The sequence below is a fragment of the Taudactylus pleione genome, unplaced genomic scaffold, assembly GCF_031769625.1.
Source record: "Taudactylus pleione unplaced genomic scaffold, aTauple2 ptg002846l, whole genome shotgun sequence".
NCBI classification, from domain to species: Eukaryota; Metazoa; Chordata; class Amphibia; order Anura; family Myobatrachidae; genus Taudactylus; species Taudactylus pleione.
The window spans coordinates 70,952-98,365 of NW_028287219.1; the positions used below are offsets into that span (position 1 = coordinate 70,952).

The following is a 27,414-nucleotide window of genomic DNA, read 5'->3' on the forward strand; positions in this document are numbered from 1 at the left end:
ATACTGTAGGTATTGGTAAGCTACACTAGGCAGCAGTAAGATACTGTATTTATTAGTGAGATACTGTAGGTATTGGTAAGCTACACTAGGCAGCAGTAAGATACTGTATTTATTAGTAAGATGCTGTAGGTATTTGTAAGCTAGACTAGGCAGCAGTAAGATACTGTATTTATTAGTAACATGCTGTAGGTAGTGGTAAGCTAGACTAGGCAGCAGTAAGATACTGTATTTATTAGTAAGATACTGTAGGTATTGGTAAGCTAGACTAGGCAGCAGTAAGATACTGTATTTATTAGTAAGATACTGTAGGTATTGGTAAGCTACACTAGGCAGCAGTAAGATACTGTATTTATTAGTAAGATACTGTAGGTATTGGTAAGCTAGACTAGGCAGCAGTAAGATACTGTATTTATTAGTAAGATGCTGTAGGTATTGGTAAGCTAGACTAGGCAGCAGTAAGATACTGTATTTATTAGTAAGATACTGTAGGCATTGGTAAGCTACACTAGGCAGCAGTAAGATACTGTATTTATTAGTAAGATACTGTAGGTATTGGTAAGCTAGACTAGGCAGCAGTAAGATACTGTATTTATTAGTAAGATGCTGTAGGTATTGGTAAGCTAGACTAGGCAGCAGTAAGATACTGTATTTATTAGTAAGATACTGTAGGTATTGGTAAGCTAGACTAGGCAGCAGTAAGATACTGTATTTATTAGTAAGATACTGTAGGTATTGTAAGCTACACTAGGCAGCAGTAAGATACTGTATTTATTAGTAAGATGCTGTAGGTATTTGTAAGCTAGACTAGGCAGCAGTAAGATACTGTATTTATTAGTAAGATGCTGTAGGTATTTGTAAGCTAGACTAGGCAGCAGTAAGATACTGTATTTATTAGTAAGATGCTGTAGGTATTGGTAAGCTAGACTAGGCAGCAGTAAGATACTGTATTTATTAGTAAGATACTGTAGGTATTGGTAAGCTAGACTAGGCAGCAGTAAGATACTGTATTTATTAGTAAGATACTGTAGGTATTGTAAGCTACACTAGGCAGCAGTAAGATACTGTATTTATTAGTAAGATACTGTAGGTATTGGTAAGCTACACTAGGCAGCAGTAAGATACTGTATTTATTAGTAAGATACTGTAGGTATTGGTAAGCTATACTAGGCAGCAGTAAGATACTGTATTTATTAGTAAGATACTATAGGTATTGGTAAGCTAGACTAGGCAGCAGTAAGATACTGTATTTATTAGTAAGATACTGTAGGTAATGGTAAGCTATACTAGGCAGCAGTAAGATACTGTATTTATTAGTAAGATACTGTAGGTATTGGTAAGCTACACTAGGCAGCAGTAAGATACTGTATTTATTAGTAAGATACTGTAGGTAATGGTAAGCTACACTAGGCAGCAGTAAGATACTGTATTTATTAGTAAGATACTGTAGGTATTGGTAAGCTATACTAGGCAGCAGTAAGATACTGTATTTATTAGTAAGATACTGTAGGTATTGGTAAGCTACACTAGGCAGCAGTAAGATACTGTATTTATTAGTAAGATACTGTAGGTATTGGTAAGCTATACTAGGCAGCAGTAAGATACTGTATTTATTAGTAAGATACTCTAGGTATTGGTAAGCTATACTAGGCAGCAGTAAGATACTGTATTTATTAGTAAGATACTGTAGGTAATGGTAAGCTATACTAGGCAGCAGTAAGATACTGTATTTATTAGTAAGATACTGTATTTATTAGTAAGATACTCTAGGTAATGGTAAGCTATACTAGGCAGCAGTAAGATACTGTATTTATTAGTAAGATACTGTAGGTATTGGTAAGCTACACTAGGCAGCAGTAAGATACTGTATTTATTAGTAAGATACTGTAGGTATTGGTAAGCTACACTAGGCAGCAGTAAGATACTGTATTTATTAGTAAGATACTGTAGGTATTGGTAAGCTATACTAGGCAGCAGTAAGATACTGTATTTATTAGTAAGATACTGTAGGTATTGGTAAGCTACACTAGGCAGCAGTAAGATACTGTATTTATTAGTAAGATACTGTAGGTATTGGTAAGCTATACTAGGCAGCAGTAAGATACTGTATTTATTAGTAAGATACTGTAGGTATTGGTAAGCTACACTAGGCAGCAGTAAGATACTGTATTTATTAGTAAGATACTGTAGGTATTGGTAAGCTATACTAGGCAGCAGTAAGATACTGTATTTATTAGTAAGATACTGTAGGTATTGGTAAGCTATACTAGGCAGCAGTAAGATACTGTATTTATTAGTAAGATACTGTAGGTATTGGTAAGCTATACTAGGCAGCAGTAAGATACTGTATTTATTAGTAAGATACTGTAGGTATTAGTAAGATACTGTATTTATTAGTAAGATACTGTAGGTATTAGTAAGATACTGTATTTATTAGTAAGATACTCTAGGTATTGGTAAGCTACACTAGGCAGCAGTAAGCTTTTGTAGTCAGTAGTGGGGGGTTTGGTGGGCATGTGAAGGGGTCTAATAGAGTTTTTCCCGTAGAGATGTTCTGTACAAAACTTGATGGTTAATGTGAGGGGATCTGATGGGCATATGAGGAAATCTGATAGATGGGCATGAATCATGAGAGAAGGCTGATGAGCATGTGAGTGGGCTCTGATGGGAATATTAGGGGGTCTGATGGATGTGTGAGGGGTATGGTGGGCATGTGAGGGGCTCTGATGGTCATGTGAGGGGGTCTAAAGGATGTGTGAGTGGGTTTGATGGATAGGTGAGTGGGGCCTGATGGCCATGTGAGGGGTCTGATGAGCATGTAAGGGGCTCTGATGGGCATGTGAGGAGCTCTGATGGTCCTGTGAGGGAGTCTGATGGATGTGTGAGGGGGTCTGAGGGATGTGTGAGGGGGTCTGATGGATGTGTGAGGGGGTCTGATGGATGTGTAAGGGTGTTTGATGGTGGGGTCTTATGGATGTGTAAGGAGGTCTGGTGGGCATGTGAGGCGCTCTGATGGGCATTTGAGGGTCTCTGATTGGCACCTGAGGTCTCTAATAGGCATATGAGGAGGTCTGGTGGGCATGTGAGGGGGTCTGATGGATGTGTGAGGGGGTCTGATGGACATGTTAGGGGTTCTGATTGGGGCTCTGATGGGCATGCGAAGATGTCTGATGAACATGTGAGGTGATCTGATGGGCATATGAAGGGTCTGATAGGCATGTTAGGGGTTTTGATTGGCATGTGAGGAGGTATGATGGGCATGTGAGGTAGTAAGATGGGCATGTAATGGGTCTGATGACCCCTCACATGCTCATAGACATGTGGGGACTCTAATAGACATATATGGAGGTCTGATAGACATGTTAGGTGGTCCAATAGACATATGAGGTGGTCTGATGGGCATGTGAAGGGTCTGATGGACATGTTAGGGGTTCTGATTGACATGCTAGGGGTTCTGATTGGGGCTCTGATGGGCATGTGATGGGTCTAATGGATGTGTGAGTGGTCTGATCAGAATATGAGGAGCTCTGATAGGCATGTGAGTGGGGTCTGATGAGCATGTTAGGGGGTCTGATGGACATGTGAGGTGGTCTGATGGATGTGTCATGTGGTCTGATGGATGTGTCATGTGGTCTGATGGACGTGTGTATGGTCTGATGGGCATGTGAGGGGGTCTGATGGACATGCTAGGAAGTCTGATGGACATGCAAAGTGATCTGATGGACATGTGAGGTGGTCTGATGGGCATGTGATTGGGCCTGATGGATGTGTGAGGAGGTCTGATGGACATGTGAGTGGGGTCTGATGAGCATGTTAAGGGGTCTGATGAGCATGTTAGAGGGTCTGATGAGCATGTTTAGGGGGTCTGATGAGCATGTTAGGGTGTATGATGAGCTTGTTAGGGGGTCTGATAGGCATGTGAGGGGTTATGATCAGCATGTGAGAGGGTCTGATGGGCATGTGAATGGGACTTATGGGCATATGAGTGGGGTCTGATGGTCATGTGAGGGTGTCTGATGGCATGTGAATTGGGTCTGTTGGGCATGTGAGTGGGGTCTGACTGGCATGTATACTCTACTGTTTAAGAACCAGTCTCTGGTTGGTTGGGGACAATCGTTTGGGTCCTAAACTTTTAAGCTGGATCCTAGATTTTAAGAAAAAAAAAATACTTTTTGATTTACTTATATGGGGCTGTAACATTAATAATGACTGATTCTGCTGGGTGGACTTAAACAATTGATAAATGAGCTGCTTGTGTCTGGCTTATTTCCCCTTCTAGATTCCTTCCTGTAATGTTGAAATGGGTGACGGGATTTGCTCATGTTACATAGAATTGTATCGCCATTTCTTCACTGCATGTGACCCTACTTGAGTCACCACGGCATGTGTTGGGTGCTCAGCCCCGTAGTGGGTTAAGGTGAAGTTATTTTTATGCTCCTCACATGTGATCATTATACTGCTTTCCTGATCTTTGGACCGTTCATGTAAACATCACACACTCATGTGCTCCAGGTTTATGTGTGTCCGTCCCCACGCAGGGCTGTGTGCTTACATCAGAGTTAGCAATGTTCGGAAATCAATTCCAGGAAAACTTTGCTGCTGAGACAAAGTACCGTTTTAAGCGAAGGGAATTATATTGAATTTAGGGTCTAGCTAGCAGGATCTTTAAAAAAAATAAAACTGTGAAAAAACATAGATTCCATTAACAATGATTACCTACGTCAGGTGCTCGTGGATTCGCTGCGGGGCTCCTGCCATCAGCCCAGCCCGCCGTATATGGCCAGTGTGTCTTGTGGAGCCCCAAGGAGACGCTTTCTACCTCATTCAAGAAGCGACCGCTCGTTCTGAATGAGGGCGGCCGCTTGTATTTTTTAGTGCGGCCTCCTGGTCGCTAGCTAAGCTGTGGGTTACCACCCACAGCCTTAGCAACCGACCAGGGTGATGGTCGCGATGGTCAAGACCATCGCGACCATCGGGGCTTGCGACGAGACCCTAAGGTTGGGTCTCGGCAACCGCAAGCCCCAGGGAGCTTCCTGCTCTGATCGAGCAGGAAGCTCCCCACTGACATCACTGCTGATGTCAGTGCGGCCGCCCACAAAATGGCAGGCGTTCCGTTCGGAACGCCTTCCGTTTGTGTAGCCACCCCCTCGCCCCGCCTACAAATCGGGGCGAGCTGTCGATCACCATCGGCAGCCGCCCCTTTTGTAGAGAGCTCTGGAGCGAGAGATGTTCTCTCTCGCTCCAGGGCTTGCGCACGCTGCGCGTGCGCACAGCCTAAACATCGACCTGGTTGTGAGCGCTCAGCGCTTGCAACCAGGTCTGAATGAGGTCCTTTGTTCCTTGTCACATGTAGAGAAGATAGTTTCACCTAATTATATACCGTCGTTGCTGAATTTTATCAGATACTCTTTTTATCTTCTCTGCTTTATAGATGTCTATAATTTGTGTGACTTGTACAGAAGACGAAAACGGGTGTTTGTGATTTTATCTGGGAACGTTAAGTACAGCACAGGAAAGATATAATCTTATAGATGATAAACACAGTAACAGCCGGAAATCGTATGCGCCTGTGCAAAGCTGATTTCGGTATTACCCCCTGTAACTTGGCACTAGGACTCTTATCGGAGGATGTCATGCATAGCAGTAGTGGTTGTCTTTAGTGTGTGGAAGCTACGGAGGATACTCGCGCTATATTGGTAAATGTTGAAAATAAAAATTTTGGTAAAGCATGATATTCCTTTTTGGGGGTGGGGTGCTGATTTAGGTCAGCGGGACGCCTAAATCTCCTAGTATGGACATTTACCTGGTCTTCGTTCCCTATCCTGTCTAATGTGGGGGTACACACCTGACCGACCCAGCGGCCGGCCAACCGTCGCGCAGACCGAGCAACTGAATTGGTAAGCATACGCACCAGTCGGCAGCTCAATATGTCTGACCAGACATCACAACCAGACGGGCTCTCCCAGTTGTGATGTCATTGTTGGCATTCCTGCCGCCGGAATAACCAGGACAGAACTTAGGGGTGTCGCCGCACAGAGGGCCTGATTCAGAGCCGGACGCTATTTGCGCTCGCTCGTTCAGAAAAAGGGGCTGGATATTTAAATTAAGTGCTCGCTCTTTGCGGTCTGTTGACGCCTCTATGTCTGAACGAGCGAACGAAACATGCGCTCGCTATTTTGAAATAAATGCCCCCTGGCCGCTCGCATCATACGTCATCTCCGCTATTTATTAGATTAATCGAGTACATCGAACGGCGTATGAACTGCTCGCTATTCTTGTGGTAGCATTTTCCTACCGCAATCATGCGAGCAGTTCAGACTAAAAGACAACCAAGTGACGTGGTCAATGACGCTGCTTTGTTAATTATGCACACCCTTAAAATGCCCGTTTTGACTTTTTGGCACGCCTGCGTTCGGATCTCCACTCCCCGTTTTCAAGCACCTTCCCCTGTTACCACCCACAAACGCCTCATCCTGTCACTCAAATTAGCAGGCATTCGCTGTTTTGCGAGCACACGATTTCCGACCGCACTGACTGGTTGGCGCATGCACATTACAACCCATACGCATGCGCGAACATAACTCGGAGCGAACAAGCGGTGTGGACAGCACTGCCGCTCACATATGGCCCCTCATCTAGCTTGTAAGGTGCCTTTAACAGCACCCTGCAGCCATAATCGCTGCTGTCTGCTATGACCCTGAGCATAATGGTCACACATACCGGCAGATGTGCAAGACGTGCACGGTATATATGCAAGATATATCGCATCTGCCATGCTGCAAGGCTGGCGCTATATATCTGTGAATGAAGCCATTCACAGATATATCATGTGTACACACCAGCAGATGCACTGATCGATATATCGTTCTTCGGCTGTAGGAACGATGTATCGTACAGTGTGTACCCAGCATAAGGCTTAGCTCCTGCCTTACCCAGCCTGTCTGGCTTACATCACTAACCATGCATCCGGGTCAGGATTTTCCACACTAATGACCAGCTGAAGGAAATAGACCCGTCTCTAGATCATTCCTTTTATGGACCTTAACCAAATTTGGAAAAGATGTCTGTAAATTAGGTTAGAAGTCATTTTGCAAAGATACTTGTAGTCCGATTGGAGCCGCATTGTGGGAATCTGACACTTCTGCTTTTACTAATCTTGTGTACAGTGATGTAATCACCCGAATGTGCTAAGCTGGGTACGCACTAGATGATTTGTGTACCCAGCGATGTCGGACACGGTGTCCCCGGTGGGGGTGCTGGCATCGGTAAGTGCTTACAGACTTGCATGCACTACGAACGATGGTGGGAGGGGGCTGGGCATGCTGCATTCGGCAGAATGGCATCGTTAACGATATACCCAGATTGTGCTGCAAGTACAAACTTTTTGCAACGATGTGTCATTATCGGCAATATCGTTTACAATATCGTCTAGTGTGTACCCAGCTTTAGTACCGTAGCGTTCATTGTGACCCGCGATCCTCCCAGATCTCCGTGTGCAGCGATCTCTGTGTAACTGAGGGTCAGATTCACATTTGGACATAGAGTAAGATATAGCAAGTGACGGTGGGCCTGATTCAGACCCGCTCGCGAGCGCTGAGCGCTCGCAAGCGGGTCAATGTTGGCCCAGTGCGCATGCACACGAGGGAGCCGGCTCCGTCGTGCGCATGCGCGAGACCCGGGTAGCGACGGCTACAAAGGGGGCGTGCTGTCGATGGTGAGTGACAGCACGCCCCCTTTGGTGGGCATGCCGGGGGCGTGGCTGCCCAGACGGAGGCGTTCCCATGGGAACGCCTACAGTCTGGGGCCGGCCCCACTGACATCACAAGTGATGTCAGTGGGAGTGCTCTCGGCGCTGATAGAGCCGAAAGCACTCCAGGGCTTGTGGCAACGAGACCCTACCACAAGGGTCTCGTCGCAAGCCCGATGGTCGCGATGGTCTTGACCATCGAGACCATCTTTTTGGCAGCTCGCTATAGCTGTGGGTGGTCACCCACAGCTATGCGAGCTGCCAGGAGGCCGCTCAAAAAAAAACAGGGACGGCCCTGATTCAGAGCGAGCGCTCTGTCAGAGCATCCGGATCTGAATCAGGGCCTGTGTTCCTGCACAATCCATGCTGCAATGCAAGGGGTGCAAATCAGTGGCGTAACCAGGGGGGGGGGGCGGCCGGGGCTCGTGCCCTGTGCGCCGTCGGACTGTCGGTGCAGGGGGAGTGTGTGTGTGGGGTTTTTTTTCTGCACTGCCGGCTGCGGTCCGGTAAAGTCAGTGCGGTTCGCACTACACTGTAACACACACACCACCACCGGCACTGGGTAATGCACTCGTACTACCCGGCGGCAGTGTGTGTGTTTAAGCAGCCAATGAGAGTCAGACAGACTCTCATTGGCTGCTGCGCCCACTGCCAGAGCGGGGCTGCAGCTCACTCATGGGCTCTGCCTTCCAGCTCGTGCAGTGGTTGATGGGAGAGACATCATGACGTCTCTCCCATAGTACTGAGCGGGAGGACAGCGGAGCGGACAGCAGCGGGTGTGGCAGGAGCGGGCATTCAGGTAAGTGTTCTGTGTGTGTATGTATGTTGTGTTATATGTGTAAGGGGCACTACTGGCCAGTGGCACTGTATCACTACTGGGGGCACTGCATAGGGTGGACCACTACTGGGGGCACCGTATAAGCGGCACTGCATGGGGGGACCACAACTGGGGGCACTGTATAGGGAGCACCACTACTAGGGCACTGTATAAGGGGTACTGCATAGGGGGGAACACTACTGGGGGCACTGCATAGGGTGAACCACTACTGGGGGCACTGTATAGGGAGCACCACTACTAGGGCACTGTATAAGGGGTACTGCATAGGGGGGAACACTACTGGGGGCACTGCATAGGGTGAACCACTACTGGGGGCACTGTATAGGGAGCACCACTACTAGGGCACTGTATAAGGGGCACTGCATAGGGGGGAACACTACTGGGGGCACTGTATATGGGGCACTACTGGGGGCACTGCATAAGGGGCACTATGGGGGGCACTGTATAAGGGGCACTGCATAAGGGGCACTACTGGGGGCACTCCATAAGGGGGACCACTACTGGAGGCACTGCATAGGGGGGACTGTATAAGGGGAACAACCACTGGGGGCACTGTTTAGGGGTGACCACTACTGGGACACTGTATAAGAGGCACTACTGGGGGCACTGTATAAAGGGCACTACTGGGGGCACTGTATAAGGGTGCACTTCTGGAGCACTACTACATGGGGCACTGCTACTGGGGACATTGTAAGAGGGGCACTACTACTGGGAGCATTAAGGTGCATATGGAATGTAAAGGAATGTTCCCAGAGTGACGAGAAACGGTGGTGTCATGTTAACAACCCCCCATTTTCCCGTGACCACGCCCCTTGTGTCACATGGACACGCCCACTTTTTAGGTGCGGGCTCCAAATACCCTAATTATACATATTTCATTTTTGCATGCTGGGTAACTACTGGCTGCTTTTGCCTGTAGCCCACAGCTTTATTATTGCACTGCAATTTAGATGTCGGTTTGGGAACCCCCCTCCCAAATCTAATATCTCTCTGTAAATCTAAATCTGCCCCCCCTGCAGTGCGACATGGTGTTACCAAGCTGCACAGTTACTGGCTATATCTCTCTCTATTCCCAAAGCTGAGTCAGTCCCTGTGTCCTCCGTCAGTCAGCATAAAAGCAGGAACAGAGCTCTGGAGTCCGGGTGAAGGACATATTTTCACAATTACATCCGTCTTGTGTAATATTGTGAACATCAGCGCTGTGTGGTGTTTGTGGCTGTGTGTACTTGTTGCTGTACCGCTGTCACTTCTGTTTCGTTTAATAAAAGCAGAAAATGAGAAAATGTGTAAAATGTGTGAAACTGGTTTGTGCGCATTTCAGTGACATTTACTAACGAGAGGAAGTAAAACCATTTATGGGTGGGTGACTTTGCGACTTACAGCAGCACGGGACCGTTTGCATATATAAGCCCTGCTTTCTTGTCCTGTGCGCATTGAAATGCAGTTATAGGTTTTTCTCCTTGCCTCACATTTTAGGTGTGCCTTATTGTAATACAGGACACAATCCGAACGTGCTGTATAATGTACGAGAACGCTACTCTTCATAGCTCCTTGGTATTGGCTATAAGGCACTAGAGTTCCAGAGATACCCTGTCAGCTATAACTAATTATAACGCACTATACTATAATAGTGTATAATATATACTGTGATATTGTATAGTGTAATATACATATATTCATGCCCCTGTCATCTCCCACCTGGACTATTGCAACCTCTTACTCTTACCTCCCCTCTTATCTTATTTTCTCTTGTTGCTTTTATTTAACCTCTCCTTCCCTTCAGCTTTCCCCTAGAGAATCTCCTCATCCTGACTTTAATATCACTCAGTCGCTCTCCCCCAATCTACATCTCTGACCTCATCTCCGCCCCAAACCACCTCGTGTCCTCTCCGCTCTGCCACCTGCCAGGCTCCTACACCAGCACCTGGAAGCGGTCACTTCTGGGTACGTGTGATCACACTGCTGCAACACTTTCCGGTCGGCTGATGGATAATACCCCACAGGCCTCTTACTAAGGACCAGTGCTGTGCTTGGTAGCAGGCATAGGTAAGCGTAGAGCATACTACCCTACTCTCCCGGCTGTATTGTTTGTTTATGCCATTGTTATTTTCCATGTACGGCGCTACAGACGCTTGGTGACGCCATAAAAAGAAAAGCTGATAATAATAATAATATAGTGTATTCATAGAGGGAATTGATTTCAACGCAGTGGGCTGCTGCGATGCTCGGCCGCACATTCTCCCATACAGTAGGGTAGCCAAACATTGCTTGTTTTGCTGCGCTCAACGGCCTTACTACCTCTATGGGGAGCGAGGGAAAATGAGCCATGTGGCTGGCCAAAAAGTGCTTTCACCCGACCACTGGGGCCACTTGGAGGCCATTGTGCTGACCTGAATTCCCCTGATAGTGTACAGTAGTAATTTCCAGCAGGTATCTATACTGTAACTCTGCTCATTCCTAAGTGTAGAGCAGGGATGGGGAATCTCAGGCCCGGGGACTGTATAAGGCCCCTAGAATCATTTGGTCTGGCCCTCTGAGCTTTTTTCTGCTAGATTCATCTGGATAGCAGGGTGCCTAGAATGTCACCCTGTGGCCAGAAACTATGCAGCAGTGCCGCCTGGAGCATCTTTGGGCTCCCCGGAACATCCTCAGGATGCTCCAGGCATTGTTGTAGTCACTCGTGATTGTGGCCCTGTTCCACCGTGAGACATCACACGGAGGGGGTGTGGCCTGCACCGGGCCCACAAATAATATTATATATATCAAAATGGCCCTCGGCAGAAAAAAAAGGTTCCCCACCCCAGGTGTAGAGAAATTCACAAAGAATTAAAAACGCAGTTCAGTTTGCTGCCAGCAGGTGGCACAGGCCAGCTGTAGTACAGTACATTGGACAGGCTGTAAATTGTAGTAATGGATATAACCGGTTACACTGACACCTCCTTCTCGCTATATTTACATCTGATTGCCGATATGTACGCAGTTGAGCAATTATCTGTATACTGTGCATGCGTCTAGGTACATTACCGTCATTGCTTGCAGCAACTATTTACTGTGATTGACAGTCGGGGAGCGTTTGGGGGAGGTAACTGGGAGTGACGGCAAAGTAGGCAAACGTGTAGCGACCATTTCGGGGGCGTGTCACAACCTGCGACTGTTATCCCGTACGCAAGAAAAATGTCTCCGGCATCTCAGTTCCCGCAGTCATCACCTGACCATAGGGCTGCTCAGAAGATTAATAATCGAAGGTTCTGCGACCGATGCTGCGTCTTTGCTTGGATTTGCACAGCTGCAGGTAGGCGTCAGTGTATTTATTAGCGTTTGCAACACTTGCGTATATATGCACATCCACTGTAGACGCAATAGCGGCAGAATTAGCATACAACTCTGAATTCGGACCATAGTAAGGACATATTTTCTCGAATTCGGGGGATTCAGATATCCCTAGTATGCGTGAAAAGATGAAACACTTTTGGGGGTTCTTGCATTGCCAGTTTGTGAGTCAGGTGACTAAGGACACATCCCCCAGCGCTTGGCATGGCGTTTTAGAGCTCCAGTACCTTTGCAAATGTGTTGCATCTGTTTCCAGCGTCACCGTCGTCTACTCTCCCGGAATTTCTGGGAGACACCCGAATTTTGACTGAAAGGTCAGACTGATTAGATTGCAGGTGCAAGACTTGTTTACATGGCTCTATAAAAGGGTCTGCATGTGCCCAAGCGCGTCACAGTTGTGGCTGTAAAGAGAGACTGATACCTTATCATATTGACTACTGTTTGTCTTCTATCACCTGTATATATATCACATGTATCCTGTTAACTGCAATAAAACCTACTTTGGCTTGGAATCCATATGTGTACTTACCTTCCCCAGTCGGGATCTTCATCCGTCAGGCATTCGCTGTCGGGATCTGAACCGGCTAAACAGCCACCGGTGTTTCAATCCCTTTCCACTTAAAAGACCACTAAACCCCAATATTGAAATTTTCAAGACACATTATTCAGTGTTTTTCAATGTGTGACATATAAAGTCCTGATTCCAACACAGACTGATGTGATCCCATCAGGCCAAAAAGCTGATAACTCTTGCCCTGCCTCTATGTATGAATCAACCAATCCAGTGTCAAACGCAGGATTTCTACAGAGGGGTTTAAAAATTCTTGTTTTTAAAGCAAGTGTGGCCAATCCATGAAGAGGGCATGATCAGCACATAACTAGCTATAATATATGTCATACGAGGTATAGTGTATGTAATAACAGGACCAGCGATCAAAGTAAGCCATACAGATGCGGGCTCCATTCCAGAGCATTTGACCCTATAGATGGTCTGTATCAGTGCACTGCTAGCAGTGCATGTTTTCCAGATCTCCTAGTTGGTGCGCAAGTAAATTCATTACTGGCTCACACATTTTAACAGTTAAACAGGTGGTGCTAATTATTTCATTTGTGGCACTGGGGGGATATTAAAAAACATGCAACTTTAGTATTATATGCTATTTCTATTGTGGTCACCATGGTGTGGGCTAGAGATCGGTGTTTCCTAGCAACCGTAACCACCCTCCCCCTACATTTACCTATGCAATTCACACTATGGGGTCAATACTTTTACCTGCAATATACTCCCAGGTGCGAGTAAGTATGCCGGATTTGTGGATGTTTGTTCGCAGCCCCTCAGGGATACCCACAAAAATCCACAAATCTGAGCTGAGATCGGGACACGAGGGGTGCGAGTTCTGATGCCGGTGCAGTCAGTCAGTTTCCTCTATGGGCAGAGAGAATGGAGTTTAGCCATACCTCCCAACATTTGAGGTGCTGCACTCGGAACATCCGCGTGCCAAAAAGGGGCATGGCCTACATGGAAAGGGGGCGTGGCCTACATGGAAAGGGGGCGTGGCCTAGCGGTACGCCCCGTTTCCATCAGTAAGGGGCGTGCCTAGCATCTCCGAGATGCCGGGCTTCCCCCGTACTGTGAATAGATTCTGTGCGCATCTATTCTCGCTCTGCAAACACTCTGCTCTGCAATGCAGAGCAGTGGTGTATGCTTCCCCCCCCCCCCCCCCACCGTGGGACACTGCGGCCCACAGGTGGGACAGTGGGATAGTTCCAAAAAGACGGGACTGTCCCGCTGAATGGAATTGGGAGGTATGGTTTACAGACCCTCCAACATGACCCGTTCCATTAGGTACAAAATGTTCTGCTCCTGGACTTCCCTCTTAATGTATGATTGCAGACACCTGTGCTGAAACACCTCTCTCATCAATCACCTGGCTCAACACAGGAGACTCCAATCGTACATTAGGTGGGAAGTCCAGGAGCAGGGCGTTTTGTACCTAATGGAACGGGTCATGTTGGAGGGTAGAGGTTTAGCCCAGCCCACAGCGGGCCACTAAGCCCCTTCTCCTTCCCTGATCCGCTGCCTGTCATTTGCCAGAGCAGGGATGTTCATAAATGGATGCAAACCTTCATTGGTTCCCTGTCAATAGTTTCGTGCCATTGATGTTAAACATTGATGGCACCATTGAAGGATAACTCATTGATGCTCATCCCAACCATGCCCCCTGATGACTGCAGGTGGAGTGATACAGCTGTGTGATTTGCCCTGTCAGTGAGATAAGGGGCGGAGTGATACAGCTCTGAGTGATTTGTCCTGTTAGTGAACTATAGGGGCGGCGTGATACAGCTCTGTGTGATTTGTCCTGTCAGTGAAATATAGGGGCGGAGTGATACAGATGTGTGATTTGTCCTGTTAGTGAAATATAGGGGTGGAGTGATACAGCTCTGAGTGATTTGCCCTGTCAGTGAGATATAGGGGTGGAGTGATACAGCTCTGTGTGATTTGTTTTGTTAGTGAAATATAGGGGCGGAGTGATACAGCTCTGTGTGATTTGTTCTGTCGGTGAGATTTAGGAGCAGAGTGATACAGCTCTGTGTGATTTGTCCTGTCAGTGAAATATAAGGGCGGAGTGATACAGCTCTGTGTGATTTGTCCTGTCATTGAACTATAGGGGCAGCGTGATATAGCTCTGTGTGATTTGTCCTGTCAGTGAGATATAGGGGCAGAGTGATACAGCTCTGTGTGATCTGTTCTGTCAGTGAAATATAGGGGCGGAGTGATACAGCTCTGTGTGATTTGTCCTGTCAGTGAGATATAGGGGCGGAGTGATACAGCTCTGCGTGATCTGCTCTGTCAGTGAAATATAGAGGTGGAGTGATACAGCTCTGTGTGATCTGTTCTGTCAGTGAAATATAGAGGCGGAGTGATACAGCTCTGTGTGATTTGTCCTGTCAGTGAGATATAAGGGTCGGAGTGATACAGCTCTGTGTGATTTGTCATGTCAGTGAGATATAGGGGCGGAGTGATACAGCTCTGTGTGATTTGTTCTGTCAGTGAAATATAGACGCGGAGTGATACAGCTCTGTGTGATTTGTCATGTCAGTGAGATATAGGGGCGGAGTGATACAGCTCTGTGTGATTTCTTCTGTCAGTGAAATATAAGGGCGGAGTGATACAGCTCTGTGTGATTTGTCCTGTCAGTGAAATATAAGGGCGGAGTGATACAGCTCTGTGTGATTTGTCATGTCAGTGAGATATAGGGGCTGAGTGATACAGCTCTGTGTGATCTGTTCTGTCAGTGAAATATAGAGGCGGAGTGATACAGCTCTGTGTGATTTGTCATGTCAGTGAGATATAGGGGCGGAGTGATACAGCTCTGCGTGATCTGCTCTGTCAGTGAAATATAGAGGTGGAGTGATACAGCTCTGTGTGATCTGTTCTGTCAGTGAAATATAGAGGCGGAGTGATACAGCTCTGTGTGATTTGTCATGTCAGTGAAATATAAGGGCGGAGTGATACAGCTCTGTGTGATTTGTCATGTCAGTGAGATATAGGGGCGGAGTGATACAGCTCTGTGTGATTTCTTCTGTCAGTGAAATATAAGGGCGGAGTGATACAGCTCTGTGGGATTTGTCCTGTCAGTGAAATATAGAGGCGGAGTGATACAGCTCTGTGTGATTTGTCATGTCAGTGAGATATAGGGGCGGAGTGATACAGCTCTGTGTGATCTGTTCTGTCAGTGAAATATAGAGGCGGAGTGATACAGCTCTGTGTGATTTGTCATGTCAGTGAGATATAGGGGCGGAGTGATACAGCTCTGTGTGATTTGTTCTGTCAGTGAAATATAGAGGCGGAGTGATACAGCTCTGTGTGATTTGTCATGTCAGTGAGATATAGGGGCGGAGTGATACAGCTCTGTGTGATATGTCATGTCAGTGAGATATAGGGGCGGAGTGATACAGCTCTGTGTGATTTGTTCTGTCAGTGAAATATAGAGGCGGAGTGATACAGCTCTGTATGATTTGTCATGTCAGTGAGATATAAGGGCGGAGTGATACAGCTCTGTGTGATTTGTCATGTCAGTGAGATATAGGGGCGGAGTGATACAGCTCTGTGTGATCTGTTCTGTCAGTGAAATATAGAGGCGGAGTGATACAGCTCTGTGTGATTTGTCATGTCAGTGAGATATAGGGGCGGAGTGATACAGCTCTGTGTGATTTGTTCTGTCAGTGAAATATAGAGGCGGAGTGATACAGCTCTGTGTGATTTATCATGTCAGTGAGATATAGGGGCGGAGTGATACAGCTCTGTGTGATTTGTCATGTCAGTGAGATATAGGGGCTGAGTGATACAGCTCTGCGTGATCTGCTCTGTCAGTGAAATATAGAGGTGGAGTGATACAGCTCTGTGTGATCTGTTCTGTCAGTGAAATATAGAGGCGGAGTGATACAGCTCTGTGTGATTTGTCATGTCAGTGAAATATAAGGGTGGAGTGATACAGCTCTGTGTGATTTGTCATGTCAGTGAGATATAGGGGCGGAGTGATACAGCTCTGTGTGATTTGTCATGTCAGTGAGATATAGGGGCGGAGTGATACAGCTCTGTGTGATTTCTTCTGTCAGTGAAATATAAGGGCGGAGTGATACAGCTCTGTGGGATTTGTCCTGTCAGTGAAATATAGAGGCGGAGTGATACAGCTCTGTGTGATTTGTCATGTCAGTGAGATATAGGGGCGGAGTGATACAGCTCTGTGTGATTTGTTCTGTCAGTGAAATATAGAGGCGGAGTGATACAGCTCTGTGTGATTTGTCATGTCAGTGAGATATAGGGGCGGAGTGATACAGCTCTGTGTGATTTCTTCTGTCAGTGAAATATAAGGGCGGAGTGATACAGCTCTGTGTGATTTGTCCTGTCAGTGAAATATAGGGGCGGAGTGATACAGCTCTGTGTGATTTGTTCTGTCAGTGAAATATAGAGGCGGAGTGATACAGCTCTGTATGATTTGTCATGTCAGTGAGATATAAGGGCGGAGTGATACAGCTCTGTGTGATTTGTCATGTCAGTGAGATATAGGGGCGGAGTGATACAGCTCTGTGTGATCTGTTCTGTCAGTGAAATATAGAGGCGGAGTGATACAGCTCTGTGTGATTTGTCATGTCAGTGAGATATAGGGGCGGAGTGATACAGCTCTGTGTGATTTGTTCTGTCAGTGAAATATAGAGGCGGAGTGATACAGCTCTGTGTGATTTGTCATGTCAGTGAGATATAGGGGCGGAGTGATACAGCTCTGTGTGATATGTCATGTCAGTGAGATATAGGGGCGGAGTGATACAGCTCTGTGTGATTTGTTCTGTCAGTGAAATATAGAGGCGGAGTGATACAGCTCTGTATGATTTGTCATGTCAGTGAGATATAAGGGCGGAGTGATACAGCTCTGTGTGATTTGTCATGTCAGTGAGATATAGGGGCGGAGTGATACAGCTCTGTGTGATCTGTTCTGTCAGTGAAATATAGAGACGGAGTGATACAGCTCTGTGTGATTTGTCATGTCAGTGAGATATAGGGGCGGAATGATACAGCTCTGTGTGATTTGTTCTGTCAGTGAAATATAGAGGCGGAGTGATACAGCTCTGTGTGATTTATCATGTCAGTGAGATATAGGGGCGGAGTGATACAGCTCTGTGTGATTTGTCATGTCAGTGAGATATAGGGGCGGAGTGATACAGCTCTGTGTGATTTGTTCTGTCAGTGAGATATAGGGGCGGAGTGATACAGCTCTGTGTGATTTGTTCTGTCAGTGAAATATAGAGGCGGAGTGATACAGCTCTGTGTGATTTGTCATGTCAGTGAGATATAAGGGCGGAGTGATACAGCTCTGTGTGATTTGTCATGTCAGTGAGATATAGGGGCGGAGTGATACAGCTCTGTGTGATTTGTTCTGTCAGTGAGATATAGGGGCGGAGTGATACAGCTCTGTGTGATTTGTTCTGTCAGTGAAATATAGAGGCGGAGTGATACAGCTCTGTGTGATTTATCATGTCAGTGAGATATAGGGGCGGAGTGATACAGCTCTGTGTGATTTGTCATGTCAGTGAGATATAGGGGCGGAGTGATACGGCTCTGTGTGATTTGTTCTGTCAATGCCATCAAAGGTGGGGAAACAAGAAGTTGGTATTTTGTGGGGTTTGGTGTATTTTGAGAATTGGGTCATTTTCTCTTTCAGTTACAGGCTATAAAGTAGTGACATTGGTATGCTGCAAAAGCTGAGGCCGCAGACCCCACTGACAATGATGGGAATCGTTCGCTTGCCTAATGCAGATCAGCTGCCTTCCGCATAGACCAAACATGGAAGTGGATTCAGCAGACGTGTCCCTATCTAGTAGTCATTACTTCCAAGGATGATCTGTGTGGTCCTACCCAATTGTCATACATGAAAATAATAAACATTTAATTACTCTTTCTAGGATCAGTATACAAATAGGTCTTCCCATATTCAGGTGAATGGGCTTTTCCATTTCAGTTAATGGTTTATATGTCTGTGACAGCGGATTTACACATTCCTGATAATGACTGATATACTTGGAGAGTAAAGCTGGGTACACACTGGAATGACCCATTGATCTAGCGACTACCCGATATGATGTAATAATATATCGTGCCGGTGTACACAATGCAGAGTCCGCCGTATGATGACACAATATATTGTTACAGGGTAATGTATATGCGCACCGCATCGTACATCGCATTGTCGCCTCTGACGTTCAGCACATAAGACGGGAAGACGTAACCAGACAATTCATTAGACAAATTGCTGGTACACACTATATGATGGTCTTTGCGATTGGCCAATATATCGTATAGTGTGTACCCAGCTTTAGCCGACTTATACATCCTTGTTAACTGATTTATGTCTCTCTTTATTCCATATCCAAAAATATAACGTTTCATCCCAGATATACTGTTTGTGCCCGACTAGAAATATTCACCATATTAACCTACGTAAGCTGGAGAGAAGGACAAAGTCCCCATCTCCTCTGCCTTGGTGACGCCAAAGTCTTATAGCTTTGGCATGTGTGCTTGGCATAACTTGTACATAGTGGGCACAGCTTCTGACACTGGCCAATTGGTTGTTCATTACATTGCCCTTATTATACCTTTATTTATATAGTACAGACATATTCTGTACCGCCGTAGAACATGATTGCATTGCTAAAAAATGGTGGCATTATCGTTGGTTAAAGGAGAGTCATCCCCTTCATGCTCCTGTTTTTGTGTTTTTCCTAGGTTTTGATGAGGAGCGGTAATGTGAGGGCCATTCACGATGTCTGAAGGGTCACCTCTTCCTGTGTCTGAATGGCTCCAGACAATAAAGTTGGACCAGTACAGTGACCTCTTCCAGAGATGCAATCTGCATATGGTGTCAGATTTACGCAATCTCAGCGATGAGTCGCTAACCGCAATTGGAGTCATTTTGCCTGGGCATCGCAAGCGTATGTTGGCGTCGCTGCAAAAGTCAACTCCCCAGGATCAGCCGGTGGAGAACGACGCTGTCCGACCAGTTCCAAAGAAACGCAACATCTTTCCCAAGCTGGCACCTCAACAGCCGGTTCCTTCACCAAACGTGGGAATCGTCACCGCCCCCGAGTCCTTGGGGAAAGCAAAAATTCCTTGTTCCCCACCACCCATTCCGCCAAGGTGTGGGTATGGTCCCCCCCTCAAGTTTTCCATTAGTCCGCCCAAATCTCTGTCTCCTGTCAGTTTCCCGGAAACAGAGCCCATTGATGAACCATGTAACCCAACCACCACAAATCTGATCTCCTCCCCATCCCCGATTGATGACGCTGGATGTTTGGAGAATGTTTTAGAGGAGATTCCAAATCTGGAAGCCCCCCCTTTGCCAGCCAAGAATTACAAGACGGAGAGGAAGGCTACCAGTAACGGCCGTCCACCCCTGCCGGCCAGACCTTCAAGAGTCATCCCTCTTGTGCCCAGCAGGTAAGGGCTCCCTGGCAAATGATGAATTGTCCTCCTGCACTGTTTATATTCATTTCATTGCAGTCACTGTTGCAGAAACTCAATGATTGAAGTAACTGTCAGTGATGGCCACACCTGAATCCTTATTTATAAAGCGATACTTTGCTATATAAGCCATGAATATATGAGGCTTACATGTTTCACGGCAGATGCAGATTTGAATGGAATTAGATCAGCCTAGGAGAGTTTAACAACATACATTACTTGCTATATAAACTTCTCCTTACTGACGTCATAACCACCATAGCATATAAGTTTAGGAACAGACTCCTCATTCATGTAACAAGCTTACATGCCACAGACGACCTTCTGCAGGAGAGATTTCAGGTGTTACACAGAAACAGGCAATGGTAGCAAGCACAGGACCTCATTCAGAGCCGGACGCTATTTGCAGACGCTCGTTCAGAAAAAGGGGCCGGATATTTAAATTGAGCGCTCGCTCTTTGCGGTCTGTTGACGCATCTATGTCTGAGCGAGCGTCCGATAAATACGCTCGCTATTTTGTAAAGACGCCCCTTGGCCGTTCGCATCATACGTCATCTCCGCTATTTATTAGATTAATCGAGTACATCGAAAGGCGTCTGAACTGCTCGCAGTGCTTGTGGTAGGATTTACTTCCCGCAATCACTGCGAGCAGTTCAGGCTAAAAGACAACCAAGTGACGTGGTCGATGACGCTGCTTTGTTAATTATGCACACCCATTAAATGCCCGTTTTGACCGTTTGGCACGCCTGCGTTCGGATCTCCACTCCCCGTTTTCAAGCACCTTCCCCTGTTACCACCCACAAACGCCTCATTCTGTCACTCAAATTAGCAGGCCCTCGCTGTTTTACGAGAGCACGATTTCCGAACGCAATGACTGGTTGGTGCATGCGCATTACGACCCATACGCATGCGCAGATGTGCGAACATCGCTCGGAGCGAACGAGCGGCCGCTTACGAGCGGCTCTGAATCAGCCCCACAGTCTGTAATTGCTCAATTCATGGTGAATATGTAATTAGACAAATTATCGTATTATAGAGCCGCACGTGTTAACTTCCAGCCCAACAAGTATGAAATCTAAGTGTCAAATATAAATCCTGTAAGCAGGCCAGACGGACACGTTAAGCCTGGAAAGTGCGACAGGAGAGCACTTCACAATTGCGCTGCCCTGCCTGTCTGTGGCAAATACATTTGTTTCCGGGGTGATGGTCCTCACTGAGTGGGACAGTCACCTAGAATAGGGACAGCCCCGCTGGCATCAGCACAGACTGTCCTGTTCTCTCCTATGTGCTTTCAAGATCAGCCTATAAATAATAGTATTGGGAAGGCTGTGTGGGACTGTCACTGTCTGGGTCATTGGCCTGTTACTATTATGCTGACTGATAAAGTTATTGCGATAAATCTGTAATATGACATCACAATGCAGAAACCCTGTGAGCTTTGCACCAAACTTTACTGCTTGTTTACTGACTGTTTGGTATCAGTTGCAAAAGTAAAAAGGACAGTATACCATATATTATTACTATTATTTGCATTGTTGTATAACATTACTATTACATGCAAACAGGCTTTTTGTCTCCACTTTATTCACTAGTGCGCCCTTCAGAAAACTTCAGTTCTTTATAATGGTCCTGTAATGTTATACCCCTTTCAGACATAGGACCCGGGAAAATGTCCTCCTCAGACCCGGGAATATCTCCTATGTAAAATCCCGGGTATTTGGTCGAGACCCCCCTTTCACACTACAGCTTAGACCTGGGAAATCCCCATAGACCCCTTTCAGACATAAGCCGGGTTTTTCAGTTCTTTACACTTGATGTCTGATAATATTATTATTATTATCCTTTATTTATATGGCGCCACAAAGGTTCCGCAGCGCCTTACACAGTACATAAATGAGCACACAAGAAAAACAGTTAATAGTAATACAAAACAATGCAGGACAAGGACATGGTTTATACACATAGCTGCATAACACAAGCAGCAGGACATGAGCAACCAGGTGTTAGGTGCCATTGTGGGGAGTTAGGAGTAAATTATACTATAAGTAGGGGGAGGAGAAGCACATGAGGATGAGGGCCCTGCTCGTGAGAGCTTACATTCTAAAGGCTGGTGTTAGGTACTTATAGACAGTGAGATGGCTGATAATAGCTGGTGATATAGGTGCTTATAGACAGTGAGATGGCTGATAATAGCTGGTGATATAGGTGCTTATAGACAGTGAGATGGCTGATAATAGCTGGTGTTATAGGTGTTTATAGACAGTGAGATGGCTGATAATAGCTGGTGATATAGGTGCTTATAGACAGTGAGATGGCTGATAATAGCTGGTGATATAGGGGCTTATAGACAGTGAGATGGCTGATAATAGCTGGTGATATAGGGGCTTATAGACAGTGAGATGGCTGATAATAGCTGGTGTTATAGGCTCTTATAGACAGTGAGATGGCTGATAATAGCTGGTGTTATAGGTGCTTATAGACAGTGAGATGGCTGATAATAGCTGGTGATATAGGTGCTTATAGACAGTGAGATGGCTGATAATAGCTGGTGATATAGGCGCTTATAGACAGTGAGATGGCTGATAATAGCTGGTGTTATAGGTGCTTATAGACAGTGAGATGGCTGATAATAGCTGGTGTTATAGGCGCTTATAGACAGTGAGATGGCTGATAATAGCTGGTGATATAGGTGCTTATAGACAGTGAGATGGCTGATAATAGCTGGTGTTATAGGCGCTTATAGACAGTGAGATGGCTGATGATAGCTGGTGATATAGGTGCTTATAGACAGTGAGATGGCTGATAATAGCTGGTGTTAGGTACTTATAGACAGTGAGATGGCTGATGATAGCTGGTGATATAGGCGCTTATAGACAGTGAGATGGCTGATAATAGCTGGTGATATAGGGGCTTATAGACAGTGAGATGGCTGATAATAGCTGGTGATATAGGCGCTTATAGACAGTGAGATGGCTGATAATAGCTGGTGATATAGGCGCTTATAGACAGTGAGATGGCTGATAATAGCTGGTGTTATAGGCGCTTATAGACAGTGAGATGGCTGATAATAGCTGGTGATATAGGTGCTTATAGACAGTGAGATGTCTGATAATAGCTGGTGTTATAGGCGCTTATAGACAGTGAGATGGCTGATAATAGCTGGTGATATAGGGGCTTATAGACAGTGAGATGGCTGATAATAGCTGGTGATATAGGGGCTTATAGACAGCGAGATGGCTGATAATAGCTGGTGATATAGGTGCTTATAGACAGCGAGATGGCTGATAATAGCTGGTGATATAGGCGCTTATAGACAGTGAGATGGCTGATAATAGCTGGTGTTATAGGCGCTTATAGACAGTGAGATGGCTGATAATAGCTGGTGATATAGGCGCTTATAGACAGTGAGATGGCTGATAATAGCTGGTGTTATAGGTGCTTATAGACAGTGAGATGGCTGATAATAGCTGGTGTTATAGGGGCTTATAGACAGTGAGATGGCTGATAATAGCTGGTGATATAGGCGCTTATAGACAGTGAGATGGCTGATAATAGCTGGTGATATAGGGGCTTATAGACAGTGAGATGGCTGATAATAGCTGGTGTTATAGGTGCTTATAGACAGTGAGATGGCTGATAATAGCTGGTGATATAGGTGCTTATAGACAGTGAAATGGCTGATAATAGCTGGTGATATAGGGGCTTATAGACAGTGAGATGGCTGATAATAGCTGGTGTTATAGGTGCTTATAGACAGTGAGATGGCTGATAATAGCTGGTGATATAGGCGCTTATAGACAGTGAGATGGCTGATAATAGCTGGTGTTATAGGTGCTTATAGACAGTGAGATGGCTGATAATAGCTGGTGATATAGGTGCTTATAGACAGTGAGATGGCTGATAATAGCTGGTGATATAGGGGCTTATAGACAGTGAGATGGTTGATAATAGCTGGTGTTATAGGTGCTTATAGACAGTGAGATGGCTGATAATAGCTGGTGTTATAGGCGCTTATAGACAGTGAGATGGCTGATGATAGCTGGTGATATAGGCGCTTATAGACAGTGAGATGGCTGATAATAGCTGGTGATATAGGCGCTTATAGACAGTGAGATGGCTGATAATAGCTGGTGTTATAGGCGCTTATAGACAGTGAGATGGCTGATAATAGCTGGTGTTATAGGCGCTTATAGACAGTGAGATGGCTGATAATAGCTGGTGATATAGGCGCTTATAGACAGTGAGATGGCTGATAATAGCTGGTGATATAGGTGCTTATAGACAGTGAGATGGCTGATAATAGCTGGTGTTATAGGTGCTTATAGACAGTGAGATGGCTGATAATAGCTGGTGATATAGGTGCTTATAGACAGTGAGATGGCTGATAATAGCTGGTGATATAGGTGCTTATAGACAGTGAGATGGCTGATAATAGCTGGTGATATAGGCGCTTATAGACAGTGAGATGGCTGATGATAGCTGGTGTTATAGGCGCTTATAGACAGTGAGATGGCTGATAATAGCTGGTGATATAGGTGCTTATAGACAGTGAGATGGCTGATAATAGCTGGTGATATAGGGGCTTATAGACAGTGAGATGGCTGATAATAGCTGGTGATATAGGTGCTTATAGACAGTGAGATGGCTGATAATAGCTGGTGATATAGGCGCTTATAGACAGTGAGATGGCTGATAATAGCTGGTGTTATAGGTGCTTATAGACAGTGAGATGGCTGATAATAGCTGGTGTTATAGGCGCTTATAGACAGTGAGATGGCTGATAATAGCTGGTGTTATAGGCGCTTATAGACAGTGAGATGACTGATAATAGCTGGTGATATAGGCGCTTATAGACAGTGAGATGGTTGATAATAGCTGGTGTTATAGGCGCTTATAGACAGTGAGATGGCTGATAATAGCTGGTGTTATAGGGGCTTATAGACAGTGAGATGGCTGATAATAGCTGGTGTTATAGGCGCTTATAGACAGTGAGATGGCTGATAATAGCTGGTGTTATAGGGGCTTATAGACAGTGAGATGGCTGATAATAGCTGGTGTTATAGGCGCTTATAGACAGTGAGATGGCTGATAATAGCTGGTGTTATAGGGGCTTATAGACAGTGAGATGGCTGATAATAGCTGGTGTTATAGGCGCTTATAGACAGTGAGATGGCTGATAATAGCTGGTGTTACAGGCGCTTATAGACAGTGAGATGGCTGATAATAGCTGGTGTTATAGGCGCTTATAGACAGTGAGATGGCTGATAATAGCTGGTGATATAGGGGCTTATAGACAGTGAGATGGCTGATAATAGCTGGTGTTATAGGCGCTTATAGACAGTGAGATGGCTGATAATAGCTGGTGATATAGGCGCTTATAGACAGTGAGATGGCTGATAATAGCTGGTGATATAGGCTCTTATAGACAGTGAGATGGCTGATAATAGCTGGTGTTATAGGCGCTTATAGACAGTGAGATGGCTGATAATAGCTGGTGATATAGGCGCTTATAGACAGTGAGATGGCTGATAATAGCTGGTGTTATAGGTGCTTATAGACAGTGAGATGGCTGATAATAGCTGGTGATATAGGTGCTTATAGACAGTGAGATGGCTGATAATAGCTGGTGTTATAGGTGCTTATAGACAGTGAGATGGCTGATAATAGCTGGTGATATAGGTGCTTATAGACAGTGAGATGGCTGATAATAGCTGGTGATATAGGCGCTTATAGACAGTGAGATGGCTGATAATAGCTGGTGATATAGGCGCTTATAGACAGTGAGATGGCTGATAATAGCTGGTGATATAGGCGCTTATAGACAGTGAGATGGCTGATAATAGCTGGTGTTATAGGCTCTTATAGACAGCGAGATGGCTGATAATAGCTGGTGATATAGGCGCTTATAGACAGTGAGATGGCTGATAATAGCTGGTGTTATAGGCGCTTATAGACAGTGAGATGGCTGATAATAGCTGGTGATATAGGCGCTTATAGACAGTGAGATGGCTGATAATAGCTGGTGATATAGGTGCTTATAGACAGTGAGATGGCTGATAATAGCTGGTGATATAGGTGCTTATAGACAGTGAGATGGCTGATAATAGCTGGTGTTATAGGGGCTTATAGACAGTGAGATGGCTGATAATAGCTGGTGATATAGGTGCTTATAGACAGTGAGATGGCTGATAATAGCTGTTGATATAGGCGCTTATAGACAGTGAGATGGCTGATAATAGCTGGTGATATAGGGGCTTATAGACAGTGAGATGGCTGATAATAGCTGGTGTTATAGGCTCTTATAGACAGCGAGATGGCTGATAATAGCTGGTGTTATAGGGGCTTATAGACAGTGAGATGGCTGATAATAGCTGGTGTTATAGGCGCTTATAGACAGTGAGATGGCTGATAATAGCTGGTGATATAGGCGCTTATAGACAGTGAGATGGCTGATAATAGCTGGTGTTATAGGCGCTTATAGACAGTGAGATGGCTGATAATAGCTGGTGTTATAGGCGCTTATAGACAGTGAGATGGCTGATAATAGCTGGTGATATAGGTGCTTATAGACAGTGAGATGGCTGATAATAGCTGGTGTTATAGGCTCTTATAGACAGTGAGATGGCTGATAATAGCTGGTGATATAGGTGCTTATAGACAGTGAGATGGCTGATAATAGCTGGTGTTATAGGGGCTTATAGACAGTGAGATGGCTGATAATAGCTGGTGATATAGGTGCTTATAGACAGTGAGATGGCTGATAATAGCTGGTGATATAGGCGCTTATAGACAGTGAGATGGCTGATGATAGCTGGTGATATAGGCGCTTATAGACAGTGAGATGGCTGATAATAGCTGGTGATATAGGGGCTTATAGACAGTGAGATGGCTGATGATAGCTGGTGATATAGGCGCTTATAGACAGTGAGATGGCTGATGATAGCTGGTGATATAGGGGCTTATAGACAGTGAGATGGCTGATGATAGCTGGTGTTATAGGGGCTTATAGACAGTGAGATGGCTGATGATAGCTGGTGTTATAGGAGCTTATAGACAGTGAGATGGCTGATAATAGCTGGTGATATAGGTGCTTATAGACAGTGAGATGGCTGATAATAGCTGGTGATATAGGTGCTTATAGACAGTGAGATGGCTGATAATAGCTGGTGATATAGGCGCTTATAGACAGTGAGATGGCTGATAATAGCTGGTGATATAGGCGCTTATAGACAGTGAGATGGCTGATAATAGCTGGTGATATAGGCGCTTATAGACAGTGAGATGGCTGATAATAGCTGGTGATATAGGCGCTTATAGACAGTGAGATGGCTGATAATAGCTGGTGTTATAGGGGCTTATAGACAGTGAGATGGCTGATAATAGCTGGTGTTATAGGGGCTTATAGACAGTGAGATGGCTGATAATAGCTGGTGATATAGGTGCTTATAGACAGTGAGATGGCTGATAATAGCTGGTGTTATAGGT

General features: G+C 45.6%; 1 protein-coding gene across 1 annotated transcript in view; it reads left to right on the forward strand.

Annotated features, from left to right (window-relative positions):
* The window catches only part of LOC148431114 (arf-GAP with Rho-GAP domain, ANK repeat and PH domain-containing protein 1-like), a gene marked incomplete at its 3' end in the record, with an annotated part of 84,056 nt that extends 64,151 nt beyond the window's left edge, over window positions 1–19,905 (forward strand). Inside the window, exon 2 of the mRNA XM_088466329.1 lies at window positions 19,195–19,905. Coding sequence (XP_088322455.1) covers window positions 19,232–19,905 — 674 coding nt within the window. The remainder of the gene's footprint in view (window positions 1–19,194) is intronic.
* Between the last annotated feature and the right edge of the window lie 7,509 nt (window positions 19,906–27,414).